Here is a 27,875-nt window from a genome sequence, read left to right as displayed (position 1 = left end):
AAAGGTCCCTGCTTGGTGTATCATATCCCACCTGGCAGCACCTTAATGCACATTCATCCCCACAGACAGCTTCAACTGTATCAACCACCCCCCCAGACAGTATCTCCAGTATTTCTCACTGGGGAGGGTGCAGAAGAGCCTGTGGCACAGCAAGCCCAGGCAAGGCAGCATTTTCTGAGCTGCACTTAACTCTCTGCAGGAGAGGTTGAGACAAGTCAAAGCCTGGTACAGGGAAGAACCATGGGGCAGGTACTCCCACTTCCATAGCCACAACAGCTCCCGTGAGAAGCATGCCTCTGAGGGCCAGCAAACAACTTGCTGCAGCTGGAAGCCCACCAGATGCTTACCTGAGGCCAGCTGTCACAGGAGAGCACAACCAGCACCTGCTGTCAGCCTAATTCTGTTTGGGCTTTGTGCCTTGGTTTGCTGCTTGTTTGGGAGCCAGGCAGGTAGAAGAGATTAGTCTAGCAGCCCACCAGCACTCACCTGGAACAGGAGGGAACCCTGCAAGATGCTGGGGAACCCTTGAGGCTGCTGCAAAGCAGCAAGACCTTACAAAGACATTACAGCAGTGCAAGAGGATGAAACAAAGAAAATGTGACAATTCAATAAATATAAGCTTTTATTAAGATAGAAAATAGTAAAACTCATGTTAAAATAGACTCCTGCTTTTGGACTGCTCATAAAAGCCTAAGCCTCACTTTTACCTGCCAGTGCCCACCCAGGATCATGACCCCTAAGCAACGAGCAACACATTTTTGTGCTAACAGCCTCATAGCTCCCTCCTCCCCAGTGACAGTGAAAAACTACAGTAGCAGATGGAGCTGTGCCCTGGCAGGCAGGCAGGTAAGGACTCTCTGTGGGATTATTAGGACAACATGGCTCATGCCCTTGTGCAATCAAGGATCCTGTTTGAAGCCAGCAGTTTTAGGGAAGCAGTGGACAAGGGGGGTAAGGGTGGGCAGGAGGAAAAAAAAAAACAAAAACACAGCAGCAGATAATGGCAGCTGTTCCAAGACAGCTAGGAAGGCAGCAAATAAACCTGCTAAAAAGGCCACAGGCCCCAACTGCCTCTGGCCTACTCTTTGCCAAATACCACTGCATGTCCACTGAACATGCTCTGGCCTTGCTCCCCTCTTCCTTCAGTGACACACCATATGACCCTGAAGGAGACTAGCAGACACTGCCAAGTTAAAACTCTGTGTAGCTTACGCAGTTACAGGAAACACCCTGCACCTCTTTCTTCCATGGCCAGCCCAGTGTGAGTGAGTGACTGTGCAGTCTGGACCATCATGTGCTCCCCTTCTCCTCACCAGAAAGGGCCAGGGGCAAAAGTAAAGTAGAAAGCAGAGGCCACAGGACAGCAAAGTCAGATGGGAGATACTTGTGCACCATTGCCAGCACAGCAGCACTCTGGACTCCCAAGTCTTGCCTGCCTACAGCAAGCAAGCTCACTCCAGTCCCTCATACACAGCCTTCTGTAGCTCAATCGAGAACATCTCCTCCCAGGGCCTGCGGATCCACTCCACCAGGTCTGCCAGCAGCTCAGGGCACTCTGTGCGGATGTGCCAAGTGCTCTCCACCTTCAGAACCTGGGAGAGATGAGAAAGAGTGAGGAGAATGAGCAAGGCCTAGCCTGAAAGGCGCTCATCAGCCCTGAGCTGCTATTCCCCAGTGCAGCTGCAAGCTCCTTCCAAAGTGACATTCTCCATCTCTGCCACCAGCTATGGAAATGTCCCTGCATGACTTCTGTACACAGGAGTTCGCTGTGCTCCCCTGCCTCTGTGGTGCAAGGCCCTAGGTTAGGATGGAAGATAACAGCCCCAAGTTACTTCTGGCAGGAACAGGACTGGAGCACAATCCAGCCCCCAGCATCTTGTGTGCCCCATGATCCACTCCCAGTTACCTCATCGTAAAGCATCAGCTTGATGTCACAAGGACAGAGACGATACGTTATGACATTGCTAATACTGCTGATAGGCTGCTTCTCCTTCAACTGAATGTTGCTCCTAGGAGATGTTTCTGCCCTGTGGTCTCCATCCAAGCAGGGCTGCACCTGCCACTGGTGATTCTCCTCCAGCAGAAACAGCATGCTTCGGGTGCTCAGCAGAGTCACAGGGAAAGCAGATGCCCCTAAAAGGTTACAAGGGAATAGGAGATACTTTGCTGAGAGCCTGAGTCACCACAAAACCAGCTTTGCTTTCCAATCCTCCCCTAGGGAAATCCTTTTCAGCAACAGTAACTGGGTGAACAGCCTTATCCAGCTTCCTGACTGAAGAGGGGGAGAAGGGTAGCTAAATGCGGCTGGCTTTGACCAGCTTATCCAAGTAGCTGCTTGGGCTTATCCAAACTCATTGCAGGAGCATGTATGTGAAAGACCATCACCCAGGAAGACTTGTCCAGCCTGTGTCCTCATGTAAGGCAGGAAAAGACACTTGAGTCTTTTGACCTCTTAAACGATACTTTATTACTCCTTAAAAGCCAGCAGTTCTGGGCAGCTAAAAGGCTGCCTTTTTTTGTCCTGAATTTGTCTGGCTGCAGATACGTGATGGCTGGAACAGAGAGCACACACATAAAGTTTAATACGAAGTTGAGATGTGTCATGACAGGAAGCAATGCAGTTTTTTCGGGAGTATAAACATCCAGTTGATTTCAGTGGATGCAAATGAAGGCACTAGAACTAGGGAATAAGTCAGATGCACACAAACAGGGAGCTACTAGCAGAACTGGCTGAGGTCACAGGGGATCACAACCCGCTATAGCAACATGTTGCTTTTCTCATCACATCTCACTCTGGGGAATTAGTAGGAATATCAGAAATGGGATGTTTAACTAGTTCTGTCTACTTGGCAATGAGGCATCAGCTGGAACTGCATGCGGTTTTGGGCACCATACTCAAAAAAAGAAGAAAACTATAGAGGAAGAAAAACACACTAAGCTCTTCCAAAGGCTCTTTGTTCAGCTTCAGGAGAGAAATAAGCATACTTCCCACAGATTCCTTCTGGTTCTCATTCTCTGGTACCTCCCCAATAGCCAATGGCAAACAAGGGTGCAAAAGTGGTAACAAACTGGTCAGAATGTGATTAACAGCTAGGTTGATTTTTTTCAGTCTCCCAGGCTAAGAGGACACTGGAATTGTTCACTGAATACTCAAATCCCAGGTTTAACACATCTGGTCCTCAGCAAGCCCTGGAACAGAACTTGATGGGCTCCAGCAGGCTGCTGCTGTCCTACTTCCTTGGGTTCTGGACACCTGCTTCTGTTTTTCCAAACAGAGAAGCCTTTCAGCTCCCAACACAAGCCAGCTGTGTGTATGACTCTTCAAGCTTTCCCTCAGATGAGGGCAACGATCCAGCCCTTAGATAATCTCGAGCTTCTTAGAAGCTGTTCTGAGTTGTCACCAAACCTGGTGTGCAAGACCAGCTGCTCCCTAGAGCCAGGACTTCCATGCAGAAAAGGGCCGGGAGACTCAACAGACATGCAGGAAGAAGCATGCTGCTATCCTAACATATCACAACACTAAAAAGAGCCTTCACCCATGCCCCTGCCCCATCTCACTGCTGGACCAATGTCCCAGCTCTTTTCCAACAGAATGTACAGTAAAAAAAGCAAGCATGTAAGCAGACAGCACAAGGTGGGGGACACCTGAACACTGAGATCTCCTGTACCTTGTATCAGGTAGGCCAGTAGGTAGAAGAAACAAGTGTCATTTGCAGCTGCAGAATTTGTGGTCTTGGAGTCCAGCAGAGGCCTGGAGGAAATACAACAGTGGGCCAATCAAGGGAGCACTGTTTCCAGTCTAGGCTTACTGTGAGCCAGCTACTGTTCCTTGTCCCATTAGGGAAGAGAGGGACCCGTCTCTTCCAGATGTTGTACAACTCCTTTCTTCTATTCTTCCTACCACCTTGACAGATAGGAACCAAATGCTTCTTGCAAGGCAAGAAAGAAAAGCTTCCCCCTTTCCCTCCCTCCATTATATTATGCTCAGGCTCCTCCAGGAGAGCTGAAGTTGCCCTGCTTGGCTCAGTCCATGACACCCTGCTTGCTCACCCCCTGAGCAGCAGGCACCTGAGCCAGCTGCCTTAAAACTGTGCTGTAGGCTTGGTGCCTCCTCCTGTGCTGCCCTGTTTAGAGTACTATGCTACCCAGGCACTGCTGGACAAGCAGACGTTCTCTTGTGTCCAAAACCACAACCTCTCAAAGGCTGTTCTTACCATAGCCAATGATGTGGATTCATTTCCACAGTGGTGATTTCCTTCACCTTACTCCTGCGTTTAGCAGGCATCTCTTGCAGGAGATCTAAAGAGGGGGAGAAGGTAGATATCTTTTATTGCAAGCCCAAGGGCAGTACATAATAGCTCAGGATGGTTCTCTAGTTTACAGAGAGGCACTGGAAGTTATGATGCCAGTGGGGTTCTCCCCAAACATTTTTCTGAGCTGGCAAGAAGTAAATTTCCAACACAAACAAACTACAGCTCTCCTGGCAGCTCTCCCATGAGCCAATCTTCCAAATCCTCTTCCCACTCTGTGCCCCCGCTATAGCTTTGCTCTTACATGTTAGGGTCTGCAGGAACTGGTCACAGCAGCTCTGGCTCCGTATCAGCAGATTGTAGGAGGCTTTGGGGTTCTCAAACTCCATTCGCAAGCTCTGGTGGCAGAGTCCCACTTCCAGATGGGAAATATCAGACAGGTAGTGAGAATCATTCTTCTTCAGCCAGTCTGCAGGTTGTCCCCTAATCACAGAGCACAGTCCTCAGCTGCAGCAGGCTATCCTATCTCCTCTCCCACATCATATTGCAGCAGGTTTGCCAGAATAACCTTTGCATGTCCCCACACCTCTAGGGTAAGGCTAGCACAGGCTGGCACTACCCAACACTCACAGCCTTGCTGCAGGGTTCACTTGCCACCATTTGCCTCACCTGATAGCCCCAGTGACTTCCAGCACATAAATCTTGATATCAGAGGCAACCAGGATTGAGAGGAACTCTTCTTGTCGGCCAAACTTCACCATGACCACCTAGAGTACAGAGAGGGTGAGTCACAGCACTGGCCTGCCCCTTGCCAGCCCACCCTTGGAAAGGACTGACTCAAACACACTTCATCTCTCTTCACACCCCACAGTCTCTGCGATGCCACCCCAATGCAGAACTTGCAGGGTGGCACAAAGGACAGCCAAGGAGCTGTAAGAGTGGTGCTCCAGGAGCTCACCTTAAGGAAGCACTGGAACTCCTCGGAGTTCTCCTCAAAAACTTCCATATCCAAGTACAGCTTCAGGCGATGATCCACTGAACGGAAGTCCCTCATGTTCAGGATGCCATTTACAGCTGAGGAGGGCAAAGGGAAGGACTGACACTCCACCCACGGACCAGGTGCTGCCCCGGCACGCAGCCTGGCACCAGGGTAGCAGTGTCACCCCCTCTGCACGCCTATTTCCATTAAGTCTCTCCTCTATAAAAAGGCCCAAATCCAGGGATTTCCAGGCACCAGATCTAAATGTGGGGACATGAGGGGACCCTATCACTCCAAAACCTGCTTTTACAGATATACAAAGCTTTGTTATAACCCCTGTTCAACCTTTGCTCAACTGTTCAGTCGCAGGAGGACATCGCTCTGCTGTCAGATTTGGCAGGCAGACAGTTCTTAATCACAAAGCCAAAAAGACATTTCTAAGTTCAGCTGGCGTCAGCTCAGGTCAGCTTTTTGAACCCTGACTTTGACTGGGGTAAAGATGAAGGGGACTAAGGAAGAGAGCAATAAAACTGATTAAGAACACAATTAGGTTTGTCATGCAATTGTATGATCAAATAATTTATACAATAGCCACAGTCCTGCCTGAGAGCACGTACTTCCCAGCGGAGCCTGCTCCCCACCAACTACACTCATCAACTTCTCCTCAGCAGGAACCTTTACATGGGCTCAGTTTTTAATTGGAATCTTGTAATTTGTCCTGAAACAAGAGATTGCTTTATTTCTCACACTTCAAGTGTATGAGACTGAACCTGGCAGACCTAAACACTGATTCTACACTAACTCCTCTTCAGAGGCACGGCAGTCTTGAAAGGCTGGGGGAGATCTCTACAGATCAAGAAGCTGATGGTTTTGCAAATCAGGATTAGACTGCAGTTGCAGTAGAGTCACTTGGTGAGCTGGACCAGATAACCTCCGTAGCTCCTTTCCAATTTAAGTTATTCTATAAAGCAGAAGTTGATGCCCAAGCAAAGGCAGTCTGATATATCAGAAATCCAAGGTCCTTCCCAAAATGGATTTGCGAACCTCCTACTAACTGCTGTCTTGCGCAATAGTCCTCACACAGCCAGCACACAATCTCTGCTTTGGAAAGGCTTTACCATCTGAAGCTCACAAAAACCACTGAGGAGAGCACAAGTAACCATAGATCCACTAACCATCTCTTCCTATAAAAACACCAGCCTCACAATGTACTTAGGCAGGAGAATAAATGCAGAGGAATTCTGCATATTATTCTCCAAAGGTAATGCTCCAGTTGGCAGCTCACTGGTGCCACAGGAAGCCAGTGTATTTGTAAGTGAGCAGTGCAGCTCCTGGAACAAGACCTTATTACTCAGAGTCTGAGCAATACTTAGGGATGTGGAGCTGACTCAGTTTTCCCTACCTTCAGGCATGAAGAAAGAACAGAATTGGGAATAAAAAACTCTGCTCACAAGACCCATGGTCAGTGCTGCTCATGCTTGATGACACCTCCCCCCCTTCCCCCTTTCCCATTAAACTGGAGGCAGTGCACCCTGCAAGCACCAGTGATAAAGCCCAACACCAAACTGTGCACACCCCTAAACCCAGCACAGTTACATACTCACAGGGACTGAGATTCCATGTTTCCTCACATTCAGAGTTCAAAGAGAGCTGGGAAGGAGTAGGCCCACGAGAAACACCGTAATGGTAGCTCCCCATCAAGCTGCCCCCATAGGTGTCTGTGTGGCTGAAGGACAAGTACTGGCTCTTCATGCCCAGCTCCTTCTTCCCGCAGCCACCATCTGAACTGCGGGAGCTGGAATGGACAGTGCTGTCGTGCTCGCTGCTCAGCTCCGGGGTCCTGGTGCTGTTGTTGGTGTCAATCTCTAAGCTGTCCTCCCCACCGATGTAGAACTTCCCACTCTCACTGGCCAGGGCAGGTGCTTCCTCTGGGCCGTCCTGCTGGCTGCCTCCCTCCAGGATGGAGTCTGACAGGTCCTCATTCATGCTATTGGGACCAGGTGGCAAAGGTGTGCTGGAGCATACCTCTGAAGGCAGGATGACCACGTGGTCACTGGAACAACTGGGACAGACTATGGATGCACCAGCTGCTGCAGCATCTGTAGGAGGTTGTCAGGGACAAACTAAAACCAGAACAACTCTCCCAACAAGATTTTACTTTTATATATATATATATATATATATATTTAATCTGCCAACCAGAAACCATCCCTTTCAAAGCAAACAATAGTTACAGTCCAGCTTGAGCAGCTGGTTGAGCAACTCTGCTCAGAATCATATCCTACACACATTCCCTCACAAACCAATGAGGGATTCTGGCTCAGTACCAATATTCACCTGAAACAGCTTTGGTCAGTTTTAGGGTAACCGGTGCATGCTGTACTTGCAATCAAAACTACATCAGGGCTTTGGCTCATGACTTTCCTCCACTTCATGTGCACAAGTGCTCACATATTCCTTGAAGCCCAAGTTCATGACCAGCCTTTCTCAGCCACCTTACACCAGCTTAGTTTATCTTTCAGCCAACCAAACCACAAGCTTGTCATGTCCCTTCTCTAGATGTTTTCATTTTCCTGACCCCAATTCCCGATGCTCCCTTTAACTACATCACAGCAGACTCCCAGCTGGATTTTGGGACTCCCATTACCCTGGTGCAGGGGGAGAAAGTGTCCCAGGGTGGAGGAAAATACTGCAGCAAGGATGACACTTCTGCTCTAACTGCAGTCCTTTAATCCCAGGATACTTAGTCGAACTAGCAGCATCTTCTGACCTAAGACTGGGCGCTCTCCACTCCAAATATAAACTGAACTTTGAAAAATTCAGCAATCAGATGATGTCCAGTCAGCACTAACCACATCTCAGCTAGAATAACCAAATTTAGTTTCAGACACCCAGAGAAAAATGGGAAAGAGTACAAAGGAGACCAGCAATAAAAACTGGATTGTATGAGATATTGACTGACAAGCACATAATCTAGGGATTTGAATTTATTTAGTCTGGAGGACAGAAGACAGGACTAGTCATGGGGGAAGAATAATGGCCCCCAAGTACAGAAAAAAACAAACAAAACCCACCACCAAAAAAAAAGAAAAAAGAAAAAAGAGGAGTGAATCATTCCCTATAAAGAAAGCAAGAGTGGGCTTAAGATTACAGCCAGGGAGATTTAGGTTAGGGTTCCAGTTGGTTTTCTGATGTCCAACAGCTAAAGTTTTACTTGAAATACTGGAACTGATTTCCCTAGAAGGCTCTGTTAGCAAAAGCCCTTTAGAACAAGTTAGTCTCTTTGGCAGAACTGGCCACAGTTTCAACAGGACAAGAGACAACAATGTTTAAAGCTTCTCCCAGACTTCGGGTTTCTGTGGACCTCCTTGCACTTTCCAGTACCCCTATATTCTCCCAGACTGCAGGACATGCACAACAGATGTGCTGTTTGCTTAACCTTAAAACAGTGGCTTATTCCTGCAAGTGAACAAGGGAGGCTCTTCCCTGTTCAAGTGGGCCAAGTGAGAGTATAATAGGTTTTAATTCCAGTACAGCCAAGTTATCACCCTGTCCTATACATTTTGTGCTCTACACCACAGCTGCCATCCTCGCAGTCTGCCTGGACATCAGCAAGCATTCTTTTTCTGGGCACTACATCCTACCTTGATGTGAGGCAAGCAGGGTCTCCAGGATTTTAGCATCTTCAACATCTGAAGGACAGGAACCTTGATGCCAGGAAACCAGGGACTGCAAAAACTCCTGCTTGCATTTTAGGCACTGGAGCTTTGTGGAGCCCTTCTCCTGGTCCTGATTTCGCTGGTTCTCCTCAACAGCTGGGGACAACACTTCAAGGACACACTAAAAGTAAATGCACAGAGAAAAGAGTGCTAGCAGGCAGCTATAACCATCCTAATGAAAGCAAGCCTTTGACATCAGTAAGTCTCCTCACATGCCTCATTACAGCATTTTAGAGTGCAAAGGGCACAAGGCAATTTCCCAGCTAACCGAGTACAACGGCCAGTCTGTGCAAGACTTGCCAAGGGTACAGAGCTTCACTGCAGAAGACCAGATAAACTGTTTTTGCAGGTCTGTGCCTTGTAGCTACATAGTGATGGGCTCTCCCTGGAACTCTGGTCTCAAAGGTCCCATCTATTTGTGCCTTTTAACAACTTGTTTAAATGTACTTAAACAACAGTAGCTTGAGAAAAATAGTTGGGTTTGAGACGAGAGTCCCTAAAGCTGCTGTGCAGACCACAGCTGCCATAACTCTCACTGTCCAGAGGGCTGAGTACAGGCTAGTGTATCACTCAGCACTCAGGAAACATGCACATGCACAACAAGCAACGATCACTAACTTGACTACTAATTTTTCTCCCCGAGAGCATCATTTATGCTCCAGGAGCTCCACAGCTAATGGCCATACTCACAGGGCCTTCTGCAGGTCATACATGCAGCAGAAGAAAACCTGAGCTAACAAGCCAGACATGAGCTGCCACAGGGCAGTGGATGCACACATATTCTCAGAACAGGGGCCCTGTGCTGGCTGGAAGAATTCAGTGTGTCCTCTAGTAACACTGCTGCCCTCCCCAGGCTTCCCCCTCTACCTTCCCTACCTGCAGGCATTGCTCTGGGCAGTCCTCAAGCACCACATACTTGCGCTTCTGCCGGTCCTTGCGAATGTAGCTGAAATGCAATGTGAGGATAGGGAAAACTCGCTCCAGGTCCTGCAGGAGACAGCAAACACCAGCTCTAGAAAGAGGTTGTAGTTCCAGTATACAGACATCTGTTTGAACTGGCTGAAACATAACCATACATGCCCTTAATTTAGTAGGCCCTGAGTAGCCCACCACAGCTTATAGCATTTGGGAGCTCAGTAAAATGGGCATAAACAAACCAATAAATAAATAAATAAGTAAGTAATAAAGTTTACTAGTGCTAAGAATAAAGCATTTCAAACAAAGCCCCCTTTCACAGAGGTATTTCAGAAGATCATCAAGCCACAAACATTCAAGACATACAAAGGCAGGAAGAAAAAAACGAACTGGAAGCTTTTGAGGAAAACAGTATTAAAAGAGGCAGCATGTGAACATGTCCATGTGCACACTGAATGTTACAATCCTACCACAAGGAAGAAGAGATTTCTCCTTTCATCGGAACCACAAAAACTAAATAGATGCTAAAGAATGCACCTAGAGCAAACGGAAAACTGAGCTACCAGTAGCTTTCTAAACATCACACTAGGCTTAGTGCTGTACTGTCTAAGAAAAAGTGCAATCCACAGTCCTCCAAGACTATGGTTATATCCCAGTGACGAATAAATGGGAAAGAGGTCTACATTTCATTTAGACTCCTCTTGATAAGTCTCTCAATCCTGCACAAGTCCAGAGGTTGTCTTTTTTAATCCACCTTTGGAACAGAATTGATGCTGGCTATGCTGCATTATCACAGGTACTTTAAGCAATACAGATGCATTGGGTAGAAGAGAAGCTCAATCAATCAGGCTTTGCACAAGCCAGGAAAAGACTTGCAGGGTACTTTGACAGAAGCCCAAATCCATAATGCTGGCTCACACAGGGAGTAAAATGCCAAAGGCTCACACAGACAGAACTCACCATCCTCTTCCAGCTTATCTCTGAGGTCTCCACCTTCTGCAGGCATTTCAGCTCCAGCTTGTGGAGGACTCTGGCAGCCTTCAGTTCCACCTCAATCACATGCTTAGCTGTGACTCGCAGGAAGATCCACTCTGGCTCTGGGTCCCCTTCACCTTCTATTTGGCTCACCAACACTGGCTGGCAAAGGTCCACTGTCAAACAAGACACAGTACAGGTTAGCACACACAGCAGGCTTCAGGACTGCTTGGCCTAAGTCCTTAGAGTTCCCACTGTACCTCATGATAAAGCTTCAGGGATGTCACATTTGATCCATCTATTCTGTCATCACCCAAGCCCTCAAACATAGCAGTGAAAGAACCAGTTTACCTTCTGGTTTATCCTCTTCTTCATCCCCAAGCATTAGCTCATCTGCCTCCTCTTCTCTCTGTTCTCCTTCCACAGGCTCATCTAGCTGTTCCTTATGCTCTTCCTCCTTCTCAGTGCCACCCAAAGGGGGAGAAGATTCTTTCTGGGATACTTGGGATTTTCCTTGCTCTGGGTCAGAGCTCTCATTCTGCAAGTCCATTGCAGGAGGTCTGCCTGTGATCTCATCTGCAGAGTGACTACGGCAGATGACAGGTACTTGGTCATGCTCCTCCAGGTGTCTCTTGTATTGCAGCCAGTCAACACCAAAGCGAGCTCTGAAGCTGTCCAAACGCTTCATCTCCTTCTGATGCTGTAGAACCAGGCCTTCAGAGAAAAAATTTGTGAAGTATGAAAACAGCCACCATGCCAGAGCACTCCTTTATGGGCAGCTCAATTGCTGTGTTACTGAGGAAGAAGCCAAGCCTCACCAGCAGAGAGAGATAAAGCCTGGGGCTCATGTTCTGTGTCACTGGGCTCTGAAATGCTTGCTCTGCGCACTTTGACTTTTCCCTGAAACAAATGGGATAAGAATAGTTGGAGGCTCCAGAACAACCAAAATGTCATCTGATGAAGGGCTCTGCCAAGGGTTCATAGCTGTTACAGTGCAGAAGTACACCATGAAACATTTATCACAGTATAACAAGATTGACATTAAGCCCAGCCCCTTCCTAACACACAGCACTACTGTCAGAACAAGACAGCAGCTCACTGCACTGGGCTTCCACATCAAGGCAGCCCCTTCACCGAACATGCCAACTGCATGGTTAAGAAACTGTCTCACTCCCAGACCTTGCTTTTCTTCCGAGGGAGCCTCACTGCCACATTCTCTGCTGGGGACTGACTGTCACTGAAGTCTGCAGCACAGGAACTGTCCAGAGCACTGCGGTCCAGCGTGGTCTTCTCTGAGGTAGAAGTGTGGATGGACTGTGACACACTTAGCACAAGTCTTGGAAGGTGCTAAAGCCAAAAGAAGAGAATGCTTCCTGCTGAGTGCAAAGGGAAGACACAATAACCAAGCCACAACTCAGGCGACAGCATTCCTGCCCCTCACCCCAAACTTTCCCCATTGACTGGATTCTAATTTAACTCAATCTCAGCATTTCTTAAAAACAGCAGATGGAAAACTAATAACTGTTTGTTTTGCTGACAGGTAATTCAAGTGTCAAGTACCAGATAGTACCTAAAGAGGAAACAGGCAAGGCTCCAAGTTCTGCAAGGCTACATATGAAAAATCAGTTACCATGGCCAGTCCCAACAATTACAAGCAATCAGCATGGACTGAGCCAAAATGGACTACATCAAAGAGTCAAGGCAGCCCATACAGATTTAATGGGACACGTGACAGTGCAAAAACCTGTCAGAGTTCCCACTCCCAAAGACAGTAAGATCAGTTTACAGCAATTATACTTACCATTAGGTCCGAGGAAGAGAGTGGCTCCCCATCCAAGAGGAACTGTAATTAGAGATGCACTTGCAGTCAGATTCCTTTTGGCTGGCACATACTCAGGACAACATCTGCTGACTCATATTCCCCTTCAGGACACCCTAAGATTGAGGTCCCTGGCACAAAACTGCAAAGACTACCAGAAACAATCCTGTTCCCTCCTATCAATCACTTTTTTAGTTGTAGCTACTTGATCTAATAGCATATGAGGTCAGAAGGGACCACTGTGTTTCATGTTTACAGACTTTACGACTCACAGAAACATATCCAAGTTTGCAGAAGCAATAAAATATATTTTTGTACAACAACTTACAAATTGTTTTGAGTGGTACTCACTTCCATCTCAAAGCTTTTTCCCTACTTCTAGCCTGAGTCTACCTAGCTTCCAAGTAACTTAAAGGCTTGTGAAATCTTGTTCCAAGATGCAGACTGAAGACAACGAGTCCAGCCATTTGACATTAATACGAAGGGAGATCAGCTCTGGAACACTTCTGACCTTTAGCAAGCAAGTTTACTTTGTTAAACTGCCAGAACACTGTCTTTGGTGGCTTCTTTACTTAAAATAAGATTACCAAGAACTGACCTAAGCACCAGAGTGCAAGGTAAACAGTGATGACAGCTAGCTGAAAGCAGAGTGATGGGGAGAAAGAAAAAGATGGCCACAGCTGCCAAAGGAGTATGTAATTAGGTAAAGTGGGCCAGGATAGTGAGTGCCCTTCTTTGCAAAGTCCAGCTATATAGTCACTATCTGACAGGAACAGAGTACAGTTCTGGGACCATCAGCAAGCAAAACTGATGAAGTAAAAAGATGTATAAAGATCTGAGGTCTTGCAAACCTGAGATCAGCGTTCAACTTTGTCTGCCCTGGCCAGCATACCACATAAAAAACACCAAATAATCCCATTCCAAACAAAAAAAAAACAAAACAGAACAACCACTACTGTTACACCACTGGAATAAATTTTCATGTTTATGAAATTCTTTCCCTTCATTTTCCCTCAAGTGTCAGAACACCCTACACGTTCAACAGCAGGGACAGAAGGCACGTGGCTAATACTCACATTGGAGGAGGCTGCCCGGGGGGACAGATGTACAAGGGTTGCAGATCGGTGGTTCTGATGGAACCATAATGGGTTTCCTTCTAAATGTAGCTAGATAGAGGGAAAAAGAGAAATTGTCATGAGAAGCAATATTCTATACCCCGACCTAATCTGCCTGCAGGCTCCAGGCTTTCTCTTTGCCTCAGGAAATATTCTTGCAGCGGAACAGTGATCAAGCCGGGGAGGACTAAGCTTTTACAATGCTTCCTGAAATTTGTTTAACAAACACAGATGGAAATTAAAGTACTTCCTACTCATGCCCCTGAATCATTAGCTTTTTCAGTACTGACTGAGAAGTGTTGAGAGAACAGTCCTCTGCAGGCTGTCTTCCCTCACAAGCACTATACTGACAGCAGTTACCCTCCTTCAGACTTCTCCTAACACAAAAAATCCACAGAGGATTAGGGGAGGATCTTTACTGAACTTGACAGTGTAAAACTGTAAAGGGGGAGCAAGAAGGTAGGGATCAATATACGGAAAAAGTTTAGCTTGAGCAGGGGTCACCCAAAATGAAGACTGAAGTGGGTCTCTCAAGGCTCCCCCATAAGCTTCCCACATTAAATTAAATGCTCAAGAGTTGAACTGATCTTTCAAAACTCTCTTCTTACCACACAATTTCCACCTTGCACCCCCTGACCATAACCTACCAACCTATCAGGCTTTGTGCTTACTTTTTTTACATAGTGCAGGGTGGACAATGGTGCCAGCTGGGCATGTTCCAGCAGCAGGTTATAGGCCACATCCAGGTGCTGCAGATTCACCAGCTGTTCAACCCCTGCAAACAAAACAGGAAGCCATCAGCATGCTAGAAGATATAACTTAAGAACCTCCCACCTACCCCTTTTCCCCAGAATTGAACTCTAGTAAAAATAGCTGTGCCCAAGTTCTCAAGTTTGGTTCCTCCTGAAGGAAGAGAGAAAGGTCTCAAATTCAGAAATGCTCCTCCTTTGTGGGCTCACCATTAATGCTGTCAAGCTCATTGTTGCGCAGGATCAGAGTCACCAGCTTGGATCTGCTGAAGATGCCAAGGTTTGGCACCTTGGACAGGAAGTTATAAGCCAGATTGAGGTACTCTAGTTCTGTAAGGGTCTGTTCAGAGAGAAGAGCAGCACTGGATCAATTGGGACCTTGGTTCAAAGCTTGACACTGAACTCAAGACAGGGCACTAACCCCTACCATTTCTTCCATCCCACCAAAGTCACCCAACAAGTGACTATTTCTGCAGCAAGATTCTGATGTTCACATTTGGAATGGTTTGTCTAGGTGTGCTCATCAGGTTCCAGCTGCTTTACAAAATTTGCTAGGAGCAGCTTTCTCCCTCCTCATCAACTTCAATGGAGTACAGGAAGAGACTGAACCCCCTGCGCCTCACCAAAAGGACTAAATTACCAAAAGAAGCCCTTTCTTACCTGTGCAAGGATGCTGCTGAATGATACATTGTGAGCCCCTCCAACTCCATGAAAAGCTGTTTCAGAGCTTCTCTTAAAAGAAGCAGATCTAGCCCAGAAGAGCAGGGATTTCACTGCCATTCCCCAGAGACACAGATGCTACCATGATGGGCTACCACCTTTCTAAAATAACTGACAGGAGATTTCTGAGAGCGAGAAGGAAATGCTACAGGCAGTCTGAACAAACCAAACAGCAGTTTCTACAGCCCCATGCCAGCTGCATGATTCCCACCTGCTGTACAGATTACAGTGAAGTCTTGGCCACAGTGGAGTGCACACTGCATGGGTGACTGTATGTACAGTGTATGCTGTATGTATTGTATTTATCACTCAGGCATGCTGGAGTGCCAAGTGATATATACAACTAAGTCTTCTGTCTTACAACAGGTGAGGAACACTGCCTTCTCTGCCTCAATAGCACAGACGCTGAACACACAGGGCCATAGTTTTAAGGCTGCAAGTACTAGCTCTAAATCACATGCCTGCTGGTCCACATCTTTAATTTCTTTTGTTATACTTCACCTAGCAGAAACATGGTCAATGAGTACAGCACTTTAGCAGTGTCCTCTCCATTCAAGGAAACTCTGCTGCTCAGCCCAAGATACTCACCATTAAATAGTGCTCACAATCCTGGACCTTGTTGTGACTCAAATCCAAAACTCTCAGAGCATTCAGCAATTGCTGGAGGATGAAAAGATACTAGATCAGATCCTACAGATGTCTCCACTGAAGCATGGAAACCTTGTCCTGATGGGAGTGGCCAGCAAAATTAACACTTCCCACTCCCTCCCACCCAGACCTAGCAGTATCAGTAAAGGAGTGCCCAGTTCTTGGCTGTGATTATCTCCTCTCTTCCCCTCAGTCACACAGGAAGGATGCCCCACTCACCAGTGAGTCATCCAAGGCAGTGATAGAGTTATAGCTGAAGTTCACAGTCTGCAATTCCAACCATGGGAGAGCACAGCTCAGATCACCACCACATGCTGAAATGATTTCCTAGGAAGAAAGGAAGAGCCATTCCTTGATGAGTTACAGTAACAGCAGATGAACACAGGAACAGCTAGTCTGGAACACAGCTGACATATTGTGCTTTACAGACCCTGCCTTGCCTAGAGTGTCAATTACTTTAATGTCACTAGTTCAAGTATTTGGAGGTGGTGGGAATTCCACTGCTAGATACTTAGAAAGAAGGGGAGATGCTTTTGCTTCCTACATTCAAGTGGCAACAGTTAACACATTACAATTCATAGGCTCTGAACACTTACACACAAAAATTCATGCCAGCAAAACCTTTTCCAGACTTGCATAAAAGCAGAAGATACACAAACCCTGACCAAATAATTTGTGCTCTGGCAGACAAAAGCTCTCAAAGCACTCCCTACCAGCAGCTCCTGTTTCCCAGCAGGCAGCTGCTTCTGTGCCACAGACAGAAGCCCAAGTTTCACAGCTAGCACAGCCCACACTACTCAGTTCTCCACGCCTGGAGCTTGCCTCCATGTCTCAGAAACCTGCTGGGCACCAGCGCGTACAAGACACTGGGGCACAGCATTCTCTCTGACAATCAGCTCTAATTTTATGCTGCTTTGGTACAATGAAACAAGCCTTGATCAGCTGCTGGCCTCTGAATGTAGAAACAGCCAGACATAAAGAATGGTCAGGCCTAGCTGATAAAAAAATTGGTCAGAGCTAGGAATCCTTAAGCACATAAAAAGGAGACTACAGTGCATACATGTATCCAGTCAGGAAATATTTCAACATTGTTTGAGTCAGGAGTAGAACCCCTGAGAAGAAAAAAGAGAAAAAGCCATGTACAACATGGATTGATAAGATGGTTAACACTGCCTCTTACATCTCCCCTGTGAGAAGGGCTGTAGGATCAAGACAGCCTTTCTGCTGCAATTTTCCTCACAATTTGTGTAGCTACACTCACCTCCAGTGTACTGATACATTTGCAACAGGTTAGAGATTCCAGCTGAGAATAGACAAATCGCAGTCCTCGGAGACAGTGCGGAGGGACAGATCTCAACTGCAACAGTCATGAGAAAGTAAGGACAACGTACATCAAAATATTACAGTGTAAGAGCAGCAGTCCACCTCTGCAAGGGATCTCCCATTTCCCTGCTGGAGCCCTCCCTCCCTAGCACTCCAGCTTTTGCTCATACTCAAGCTTCACCCTGAGCAAGTGTTGCCAGAGTTTAGACTTAGCCTTCTAGGGAGGCCAGAAAAGCCAACCCATCTTATAGGAGTAGAGACATTCTGCAACAACAAAACTAAGTCGGTAAGACTCAAAGCCAGTTCTACCTCCAGTACTTACTTCCAGATGCCGGAGGGACTTAAAAGGGAAGATCTTCACAGCCGATTGCAAAATACAGTTCGGAACATGAACAAGCTAGAGAAATCAGAAAATAAGTCTCACCTCAAGCTCAATTTGTGCTGCAATACTCCCCTCCTGATGCACTGACTGCAGCACCTTAAACAGATGCACCCCCCCTCCAGCTCAGGTGTTCACTAACAAGCTCGCTCCTGGTGCTGGTATCAGGACTGTCTCGCGGCCCCATAGTGCAAAAGGGCTCAATGAGAAAAGCATGTTAGGTAGCACAAGACCACCATAGAACTCCTTTTCTTCTCCCCTACCCATTAGGCTTCACCACTTTCAGAACCAAAGGGATTCCTCACCAGCCCCTGCTAATAAATCTAATAAGTAAAGACAACTCTTAACTGCCTGAGCTATGTTCATCGAGCAATTGAGCTAAACTAGAACACTGGTGGGAGGTGTGCATATGCATTTCACTAGAACAGGCCAAATAAGGCAAATCACAAGCAGATACAATGGAAAACAGAGCTGGTCTGCAAGACATTGTTAGCATTAGACTGAAGTACCTGCAAACCTCCTCTTTGCATAATGTAGTGGAGAATTGCACCACAGGGTAGCTAGGCTGTGTTTATGTTCAAAGCAGCTTATTAAATTCAGCTTCTTATGCTTTCTATAGAGAGTGCATAAACAGTATTTAAGACAAAGCAAGTAACGTAGTAGTTAACACTTCCACTGCAGACAGCAGAGCACAAATGGAGAGACCATCTCTGCCAGCTACATCCACATTCACACAGAAGTGACTCATCAGATGCAGAACAGACATCCCAAGGCCTCATCACTGCAGCCACTTCCACAGTTACAGCTCTGGTGGGGATGAATCACTGCCCACTGCCTGACAGCCCTAATGCAACATGTTGAAGAGGACCATTTGTAGGGGAAGCTCTCCTGCCAAGAGACCTGTGTTTCTCCACAGGCTCTGGGGCCCCCTCCAGTCTTTACCCCCAGCACACCGCTACAAAACGTTCCCAGCAACATTCAGGTAATCTTTCCAATCTGTCTCATAAGGAAAGCACCTTTAAAGACATCACATGATGTAGCAGTGAGCCACAACATCTCCTGAGCACTGCTGTGTAACCTAAGAACAGCTGCTAATTCCCCTTCCCTTTTTAGGCCCATTTCACCTCTGCTACCCTCCTAGCACCAAGTACAGCCTCATAACACACACCACCTTTCAAAAAGCCCTCTGAAGAATCCCTAGCACTGTACCTTTATCTTTATTACAGACTTCTTAAAATTAACAAGGACATGTTACTAGCAATGTCCCATGCTGCAAAACAGATCAACCAGAACTACTGCCCAGGCAGGAGCATGTAAAACTCAGAAATAAACGGCAGAAGTTATGGGTGTATACAACACGCAGCTGCTCTGCTAGAATAACCTGGCGCTGCTGCCTCGCACAGATCAATCATCACTCAGGGAGCGCTCAGCTGCCAGATACTGCCTGAATTGCTCAAGCATTTCAGGAAACAATTATTTTCCCAACAATGTCAACACATTACCAAGGTCAGAAGGTAATTAACTCCTGCTGTCCCTGTTTTCAACTCTGAAAAGCTATCAGTTGAGTTGCATGGCTGATCCTAGGTGAAGCAGGTACACATTGAACTACAATTCCATGCAATAGCCCTGCAAGAGCTACCCGACCCACGGAAGGTGAGATCAATGGGAACCAAAGGAGGCCACTCTGAAGCAGACAAGTTGTGTCTGCCACCTCTGCTGCTAGGCCCTGCAATGCCCCAGCCCCTCACGTCCGCGGCAACGACAGGTACAGACCTTCAGGGAGTGAGTCTTCTGCAGGACGTCAAAGAGGAACTGGGCCTGGAGAATGGCGGTGGTCTCGGCCGGGTGCGAGGGCAGGGCCACGAAGCCCCGGTTCTGGTTGCGGGAGCCCAGGTGCTGCTCGAAGACCTGTGTGAGGTGCTGCAGAGTGGGGGTGAGGAGCGTCAGCGTGCTGGACCCATCCAGGACGAGGTCCCCTGCAGGGAAAGGGAAGGACGGCATGGGCCGTGAGTGCTGCTGCCCCGGCATCGGGGCCTTCACACCGGCCCGGCCCGACCCGCGGCTGCCACCACTCACCCGCTTCCTGCAGCAGTCGCGCCAGGCCGCACACCAGCGTCTCCGTCTCCGCCATCTGCAGCGGGGGAGAGGCCGAGGCGGCGGAGCCGAGGTGAGCTCGGACCGGCACAACCCGGACCGGACCGGACCAGCCCGACCCGCACCGCCACCGGCCTCTCGCACTTCCGTGTTACCACCGAGACGCGCTCTTCCGCCGCACTAGCGAGGTGGCCTCCGCAGCTAGAGCGCCGCCACTTACATCCGGTTGCCATGGAGCCCGCCCCAGCGTCCCCCTCCCGCCCGGCGGGGCCCGCGCCCCTCGGCCCCCGCCCCGCAGCCGCTCCGCGCTGCCGGGGAAGCGCCGCGCCCCGCCCCGCCGCCCAGCCGCCGCTCCGGTAAGCGGGGGCGGCCTGGGACGGGCCGCACGAAGCGGAGCCGCGGACTCGCGCCGCGCCCAGCGCAAGGCCGGCGGGAGGCCGGGGCCGCAGCGCCGCCCGCCGCCGGCACGGAACGGCACGTGTCGGGTGGAGCGCGGTGGCGGAGCCGAGGCGCGGCGCGGCGGCGGGCGGCTCTTCTTCTCTGGCGGTGCGAGGTACGGGCCGGGCGGGGGCTAGCGCGGGCGCTTGCCTCGCCGCCGCCCCGGCTGCAGCAGCCCACGGGCCCCGAGGACACGCGTGGGGAGCGCCGCTGCCCCGCTGAGCCCGGGCAGCCCGCGGCTGCGGTGGGCGCAGGACGCTCGGGCGCTGCACGGTGCATGGTGTGGTGCGGGCGCTGCGTGGTGCATGGCATGATGCAGCGTGGTCTATGGCATGGTGGATGGCATGGCATGCAGCACAGTCCCAGGCACAGCGCGGTGTCCAGTGTTGGATGGTGCATAGCATGGTGCCTGGTGTGCTGTGGTCCCGTACCCCACACCGTACCGGTTGCATGATGTGACTTGGCGTGGCACTGTACATGGTGCAGTGCAACCCCAATGCCTGCCTACATCCCTTTGCTCCCCCAGCTGTACATGTGTCTGTCAGAGCTGTCCATACATCCAGTGGAAGGGTGTCTTTTTGTCACTGTCTGGTGCTGGTGTTCCGTTTTGGAGTGGGTTTTGCTCTCGTGTGTTTGTGTGGCTGTGCAAGCTTGTACCATCTGGTACATCTGTGAAGGGCCTGTGAAGTCAGGGAACAGAGCAGGTGCTTCAGAAGTGAATGGCTATGGTGGATTACCCAGGCTAGTTCAGCAGGGTAGAGGATTCACTGAAATATTTAAGCTTTATAAAATATTTATGTATTATCAGTTTCAGCAGAGGATTGTGGCAGAGATCTACAGGTTAAATCCTTCATGCCTGAAAACTTTGTGTGTTTACTGTCTTGTGTGTCATCTTTTCATCCTGTGTGAGTCCCCCCCTTCCTGCTGTGGCAGGGGAGAAGCAGAGGCTGTGGAGCTCACTCCTGTTAGTCAGCTTTTGAGGCTGTGACTGTCACAGCAGCATCCGAATGCTTCGTTGTATGCAGCAGCACCCCTCGTGCTCCTCTCCTCCGTGGACAGGCTCATCAGTATATCTTCCCAGGAAAATCTTCCCAGGCCTCTCATCCTGCTCTTTTTTGAGCTCTTTCTGTCTGTGTCTGTCAGCCAGAGTCTCTTCTGCTCCTCTATCCCCAGGCCAGCTTTGCCCCTGTGGCTTTATCTTAACATCCATTCCTTGTCTAGACTCTCCAAAGTTAAATTATTCTCAGCCTGATGGCCAGGGGATTAGGGAAGAGCTGAGGAGATGAGTGTGGGGCCTGATGATGTCCCCATACGGCCCCTTGCCCCTGAGCTGGGGCAGCCTGTTGTAGCCCTCCTGGCTCATCCTTACAGCAAAGGGGCAGCGTGAACTGCTTGCCCCTGCCCCTCAAGACACACCAGATGAGTTTTTCTCAGCAAAGCAGGAAAGCTTCTGCACTAGCACTGTGAAGCAGCCTTTGGGGGTTGGGGGAAGCAACATGTGGGAGACGCCATAGCTGCCAGTGTGGCGGGTGCATGCCTGCTCACTTTCCTTCAGTGTTCATTTAGCCCAGATGGTGTATGAGGTATGGTGATTTAGGTGAACCAGTTGTGTTTACTGATATGCTTGCAGAGAGAGTGGGGAGGTGTGAGTGTGCACAGGTTGTTAGGCTGTGGATTCCTCCTCCGTCTGAATCTGGCCTGCCGGCGTGATGCTTCTATTACTGAAAATTACTTCTAGTGGGAATGCTGAATCATGTACTCCCAATAACCAGGAGATACAGTGGGATGAAGGTATAATTCATTCAGTTTTCTTTACGTTTTTGTTTTTTTATTTTATTTTCTTCTTTTATCTTTTGTCTTGTGTGCTTCTCATGGCAGCCCAGGCAGTGCTGCCAGCAGGCTGGGTGCTCCAGCATGGTGCTCATTAACAGAATTCTCCCTGGTCCTCATTTTAAGTTCCTCTTAAATTTTATCCTATTTCTAAGTGTTATTGTGCAGGGCTGCCTGAAAAAAAAAAATCTTTAGTTGCGTTTAACACCCTTGAGATCTTTCCAGACTGCTGGCTTGTCCCCTCCCCATCTTAGTCATCCCATATTGCGCTAGACAAATTTAGCTCCTAACCTTTCCTTATAAATCAATCCCTCTGGCCTACTGGCAATTTTTTGTTGTTTTTCTCTGAACTCCGTCTGTTGAAAGTATTAGAAAAGCCAGGCCAAATCCGAATACGGACCCATCCAGCCTTTCTCCCAGAGGTTGCATGGAGTAAGGGGCAAGTGGCCTCTAGTGGCCAGCCATCGACTAAGGCACCGAAAGGGAGCACCAGTGCTCCCAGGCCGCTGACTCTCCCTTCTCGAGAAAGGGGCAGGGCGATAGGGTTAGCGTCAGGGAATGTGACTCACACCCTTGCCCCTCTCTCAGCCTAAAGCACAGCCCCCTTCAGCAGCTCTGCCCCAAGCCCTGCCGGCTCGGGGTGCCCATGCTTGGTGTCCTGCTTTCACATGGTGATGAGCAGGGGATTGATGGAAACCCTGTGGGCGTGTCACATTCCCTCTGAAATTTCAAAGCAAGTCCCAAGAGCTCTCTTACTTTACTGCTAGTACAACTGTCTTGCTTTTAGCTGTTCAGCAGTGTCATTAGTGCCGTATTTTCAGCATAATTCAGAATACCTAGCTTCGGTGGGTAAAGAAAGGGTAAGTGCTGGATTTTCCCTTCCTTTTAACTTTGTTTAAGCAGTCAGGGTGTAGTTTTAAACTCAATGTAACATATTGAAGAGCTGGAATCAGCAGAGTTCATTGCTTCCAGCAGATCTTTCAGTCGTGGGTTTCCTCCTGCCTGGAGTATGAATGCCTCTGTGAACTTCTGCCTAGCTCCAGACAAACCTGAGCTTGACCTGAAACAAAGCGCATTGTTTCATAAGGTTGCTGATAGTTTTCAGTTTCCTTTGGAGGCCCCATAAGGCACATTAGTGGCACAGAGGTGGAGCTGAGCATTAGCACTTTTTTTGTTAAATGAGCTTTACCATTTTGCTAGTTTTCAGTGATTCTGCCACTACAGGAGCTGCTATCCAAAGCCCTGTTGCCATTTTGTTCCCTGAAGTAGTAGTGTTTGCAACATTTTTTTGCAGGAAGTCTGTAGCTGTGGATGTTAAGTTCATAGAATCATAGAATAGTTAGGGTTGGAAAGGACCTTAAGATCATCTAGTTCCAACCCCCTGCCGTGGGCAGGGACACCTCACACTAAACCATATCACCCAAGGCCTCGTCCAACCTCGCCTTGAGCACTGCCAGGGATGGAGCATTCACAACCTCCCTGGGCAACGTCTTCCAGTGCCTCACCACCCTAACAGGAAAGAATTTCCTCCTTATATCCAATCTAAACTTCCCCTGTTTAAGTTTTAACCCGTTACCCCTTGTCTTATCACTACAGTCGCTAATGAAGAGTCCATCCCCAGCATCCCGATAGGCCCCCTTCAGATACTGGAAGGCTGCTATGAGGTCTCCACGCAGCCTTCTCTTCTCCAGGCTGAGCAGCCCCAACTTCCTCAGCCTGTCTTCATATGGGAGGTGCTCCAGTTCCCTGATCATCCTCGTGGCCCTCCTCTGGACTTGTTCCAACAGTTCCATGTCCTTTTTATGTTGAGGACACCAGAACTGCACACAATACTCCAGGTGAGGTCTCACAAGAGCAGAGTAGAGGGGCAGGATCACCTCCTTCGACCTGCTGGTCACGCTCCTTTTGATGCAGCCCAGGATACGGTTGGCTTTCTGGGCTGCAAGTGCACACTGCCACCCCAAGTTCCTTACAAATAGCCAATCCTTTCTTTACCAGTTGTGATGCCTTGGCCCTGCATCTATTTTAGGGTTTCAGTGGCCTGTCTTGAGCAGTGGCCCACACTAGGTACTTCAGATGAGATAGTAAACTCCTCAGCAGGTTACCGGGATATAACCTGTAATTCTTCTTCCAAAGCTTTCATAGATGGAGAATGGCTTGTTCTGAAGATGGGTTTAACTTCTAGTTTTCTTTGTCATAGATATGACAGCTTGTTACCCAGAGAGATGGCCAAGCTATCCTTTGACTTTGCAGTTTTTCCTCCTCGATGACATCATTGAAAAAATGTTTTCTCTTGCCAGTTTTGAATTCATTTATATTCTACCCTTGTATTTTTAACAAATGTCCCTTTTCTTGTGCTGTGAGATGACTGCTTATCCCTGTGTCCACAATATTGTGCATGTGCTTACATATAAACTCTCTCTGAGTTTAGATGAGTTTTTGGAGGTCTGTTTCTTCCCAGTGCCAGTCTCTGTGCTGTCTCCACTTCTTCCTGGGGTGCAGCCCATGCTGAGCTCAGCCTGTACCGTTGCTGTAGGTGATATGACTACAAATGTTTCTGTGTTAGTCTCCATCCCACTCCTTGTCAACTGTGGCACCTCACTGCGTTCTTCACTTGCAGTTTCATATTGAGCATAGTGCTCCCTCGGGCTGCCCGTGGGGTCTTCTGCATCCCTCAGCCACGCTGGTGCAGACAGGGCACAGATCTGCAGTCTGAAGGTTGGCCTCTTTCCCTGTAATGTGTTGTTTTGTGTTTGGTGTTTGAATGATGAGCTGTTTGTCCTTGTGCAATCTCTCTGGCCTGCACGGATCAATCTGAGATTCCTTCTGGCATTTTGGGATCTGCCCAATTAAAGCTAGGTGGCACAGGACCACTCTGCTGCCTGCTCCCAGCATGCCCTCCCAGCACCTGATCTTGCCAACTTTATCCTTCCCTGGTGGCCACTCGCACCCTAGCTTTGCACAGATATGCTGGGGGAGAGATGGCTGAGCAGAAAGCCATTCCTCTTGCTCAGCCATGCAGGAGCTATGTGTAGCCACTGTCTCAGTTGGGCCTTGCACCATCCACGCAGCAGGTCACTCAGGGCAGGACATGGTTCCGCCTGCCCTTGAACTATTAGAGCTGGTGCACAAAACAGTGTGAGCTGGGCCATTCTCGCTCCCTCACTGCAATGTACCATGGGACAGACCTGTCCTAGTGATGCTGGAGAGGTTCCCCAAGGGCTGGTGAGGTGACCTCTCTGGGTTAGGAGCCAGGGGGGGTGAGGGCAGTGGCCAGCCGTCTCCCACGACATTCCCTTGTCCTGCCCTCTCTCCACAGGTTATGCCACTCTCCAGGTTTGCTGGGTGCCTGCCGGTGAAAGAGAAGGGTTGATATTTTGTCCAGGCTTTTAGGTCCTGAACCAAAATGGCAGCTGGAGAGTCCCCTCCCGTAGGAGATGTCTTCATCGACCTGCAGCAGGTGAGGTGGGAATCAAGCAGCAGAGTGGCCATCTCTTCCCTGGGGACCATGCTCCTGCCAGGCTGAGTGCGGGACCCGTGTCCCGGTGGCCTGCTGCAGTAGGAGACACAGCTTCTGTTCACAGGGTTCAGGTCTGCACAATGGTACCCCAAGGCTGCCCATAAGCCCACATCCACTTTGCATGCAGACAGCGAGCTGTGGTCCAGAACGGGCCAGAGGTTGCTCTCTGGGGTTCCTGTGCCTCCACATGCCATTGGGTGGGGTAGGCAAGCAGCAGGAGGAGCTGGACAGCTTGCAATTAGACTCTTCGCATGTAGGCTGGGCTTGGGACACCCATGCTAAGGTGAGAGAAGAAGCAGTCTCACCCACAGATACAAAGCCACTTGTGGGGCACAGCTGGGGTATGTGAGGAGAGTCACAACTTGGCTAAAGCTGCCTTGCTCCCTCTTTCCGCCCAGCACAGATTTGTCACAGTTGGGCTTCCTCCTGTTTCCATGGAAACACAGGAGTCCACAACAGCTCCACACTGGCATTTCAGCTATATTGACGGAAAATTTTACCAGCTGCAGCTGCTCGTGAGATCGAAAATACAGGGGTCACTTGGCGATGTTCTCCTTGGAGTATCTCCACCAGCAAAAGGCAGAGGAGTACCAGTAGCCTGAAACAAGAGGAAAACAGGCAGGAAAGCCTGAAAAGAGCACACCAAGGGGAACAGGGGAGGCCCTAGGAATGCAGAGAAATGGTGAGAAGGCACATGGTGGTCACTGACCCAAGGGCAGCTCACCAGAGCAGGGATGCTGTTTTCCAGGGGTAAATACGGAAGAGATCTAAGACAGGGAGGGGTGGCAGACTGGGCAAAGGGAAGGCCAGAGGGCAGTAGTTAGATGTGAGGAAAGAGAAACCCCAGCTAAACAAAAGCTGTGCATCTCTTTCAGTAGGAAAGACAGGCACTGACATTGTCCTTTGATATCTGCCACTCAGAGGAGGTGTGGAGGACCACTAAGGTATCTCTGCAGAGTGTGGCTTGGAGGGTTGCTGATCTGTTTTGGCTCTTGGTTTTAAGCAGAGCTGTCCCTCTAAGGGAGAAACTTTGCCCCAGCCCTGTTGTGTGGAGCCTGTTGCTCCTCAGCAAGCCCAGCACCGTTTGCAGGGCAGGAGGATCCAGAGGGCTGTAGGGGCCTGCAGTGTTTGATTCTTGTCTGGCGATTTCTGTGCAGGGCAGAGATCGCGCACAGAAGGCCTTTCCTGGTGCCGAGGACGATGAGGACTTGGATAAGACTTTGTCAGTCGAGAGATTTGGGGACCTGATAAGCAAGTCAGCGTCAAGCAGTCTGGAGAAGCAGAGACGCAGCTACAGTGAGAGAGATTTTGAATGTATGTAGGTTTGAACCTTTGTGCTTCCACCCTCGCCACCAACCCTTGCTCAGCCCCATGTGCTCTGCAGCCTTATTCTGGCATCCTGCAGATCGTGTTAGCCTCCTATTCATTTCCTCCCTTCAGAGCGTTCCCAAAGTGCTCTGTACACCTAGTTTAGCACCTGTGTCTGTGGCCTCTTCCCAGTCTGTTCCCTGTTCACCTGTCCTTACAGGTGTAGCTACCGCCCAGGTCATACAGCAGCATAGCTTAGCCTGGGGTATTCACTGACCTGGCATTGGAGATCTTTGCAGCCACTTCCCCCATGTTGAAATTTCCAGTTTGAAACTATTTTTCTTCCATATAGCTTCAAAGAAACATCCAAATATGGCCAGAAGCCAGGCTGTCCTCCCCATTCTGAAAGCAGATGGCTCCAGTCAGACATGCCTGTATATTTCTAAATAGAAACATGAAACCATCAGGTTTATCTGCTCAAAGGACTGCAAAATAAAAATGGGGTGTGAATTTGAAATGCTGTAGCTACCTCACCTGAACTCCTCTGTTCAACATGTTTATTCCTCTAATTCCCTTACATGATGAAGGCAACCAGTCTGCCCAAACTGATTTTGGCTGTAAAATGAGAGTGTACCCACAAGAGTGGCTATAAGCTATTGCCTGATGTAGGTGGGTCACATTAGTTTGTAGTAACAGCAGTGAATGGCAGGAAGAGGAGGCCTCAGTGCAGCAGTCTGCTTGTGTTGCAGACAAGTAGTGCTGGTTGGGAGAGTTTCCCACTCTTGCTCTCCACAGTGTTATACTACTTATTTTCCAGCTTATCTTTGATGGAGTACAGCATCAGGAACATTATGTTCCAAACACATCACCAGGCTATATTCTGCTTGGCCCCTCATTTTCAACGGCTGTTGTAAAAGTTTGCTGGTAAAAGTTACTGTAGTGCCCCCCAGCTGCTACTTCCTGCTTGTGTCATTTCTCTATAGAAGGTCTATTCAAATAACGCTTTCCACCTGAGCACACAGTCACTCATGCACATGGCTGCAAGGTGCTAATAGCTTTGCTGTGGAATGAATACCTGTCCTGTGCCTGTAGGA

The 27,875-nt window shown here is 48.9% G+C and overlaps 2 protein-coding genes across 4 annotated transcripts in view; one reads left to right on the top strand and one right to left on the bottom strand.

Moving 5' to 3' along the window:
* Window positions 1–604: 604 nt before the first annotated feature.
* STK11IP (serine/threonine kinase 11 interacting protein) lies at window positions 605–19,903 on the bottom strand. 2 transcript variants are annotated; one of them, XM_057430375.1, is made up of 24 exons: window positions 19,668–19,903; window positions 19,365–19,567; window positions 17,535–17,609; window positions 17,151–17,246; window positions 16,109–16,216; window positions 15,830–15,901; window positions 14,732–14,861; window positions 14,444–14,547; window positions 13,734–13,823; window positions 12,640–12,681; window positions 12,018–12,185; window positions 11,657–11,738; window positions 11,190–11,552; window positions 10,824–11,014; window positions 9,825–9,935; window positions 8,874–9,069; window positions 6,834–7,328; window positions 5,209–5,324; window positions 4,920–5,017; window positions 4,555–4,733; window positions 4,215–4,299; window positions 3,669–3,751; window positions 1,907–2,133; window positions 605–1,592 (listed from the first exon to the last, which is right to left on the bottom strand). In XM_057430375.1, exons 1-24 carry the CDS (start codon window positions 19,720–19,722, stop codon window positions 1,452–1,454), a joined length of 3,510 nt encoding a protein of 1,169 aa, XP_057286358.1. In that variant the 5' UTR covers window positions 19,723–19,903; the 3' UTR covers window positions 605–1,451. The 2 variants fall into 2 exon arrangements, with proteins under 2 accessions (XP_057286358.1, XP_057286359.1); XM_057430376.1 differs by lacking the exon at window positions 15,830–15,901.
* Window positions 19,904–20,143: 240 nt separating this feature from the next.
* The window catches only part of SLC4A3 (solute carrier family 4 member 3), a 32,755-nt gene continuing 25,023 nt past the window's right edge, over window positions 20,144–27,875 (top strand). Inside the window, exons 1-4 of one of the 2 annotated variants that reach the window (XM_057430142.1) lie at window positions 20,224–20,238; window positions 24,574–24,671; window positions 25,273–25,413; window positions 26,631–26,787. In XM_057430142.1, the coding sequence (XP_057286125.1) occupies window positions 25,360–25,413; window positions 26,631–26,787 (211 nt within the window). In that variant the 5' untranslated portion in view covers window positions 20,224–20,238; window positions 24,574–24,671; window positions 25,273–25,359. Of the gene's footprint in view, window positions 20,239–24,573; window positions 24,672–25,272; window positions 25,414–26,630; window positions 26,788–27,875 lie in introns of both variants that reach the window. The other variant, XM_057430143.1, reaches the window with a different exon arrangement.

The sequence above is a fragment of the Pezoporus wallicus genome, unplaced genomic scaffold (genome assembly GCF_028554395.1).
Source record: "Pezoporus wallicus isolate ANWC-B61680 ecotype Strahan unplaced genomic scaffold, APGP_CSIRO_Pwel_v1 contig_5261, whole genome shotgun sequence".
Lineage (NCBI taxonomy): Eukaryota > Metazoa > Chordata > Aves > Psittaciformes > Psittacidae > Pezoporus > Pezoporus wallicus.
The sequence above is the reverse complement of the archived record's forward strand: the minus strand, read 5'-3'. Positions and strand labels throughout refer to the sequence as shown.

Excerpts from the sequence above, each read along its gene's own strand:
- STK11IP (XM_057430375.1), bottom strand. The coding sequence starts at position 19,722 with ATGGCGGAGACGGAGACGCTGGTGTGCGGCCTGGCGCGACTGCTGCAG. Across the intron at positions 14,548-14,731 it reads TGAGCTTGACAGCATTAATG|GGGTTGAACAGCTGGTGAAT; the intron begins GTGAGCCCACAA and ends TTTTGTTTGCAG. Across the intron at positions 12,682-13,733 it reads CCCGGGCAGCCTCCTCCAAT|TTCCTCTTGGATGGGGAGCC; the intron begins GTGAGTATTAGC and ends CTCTAATTACAG.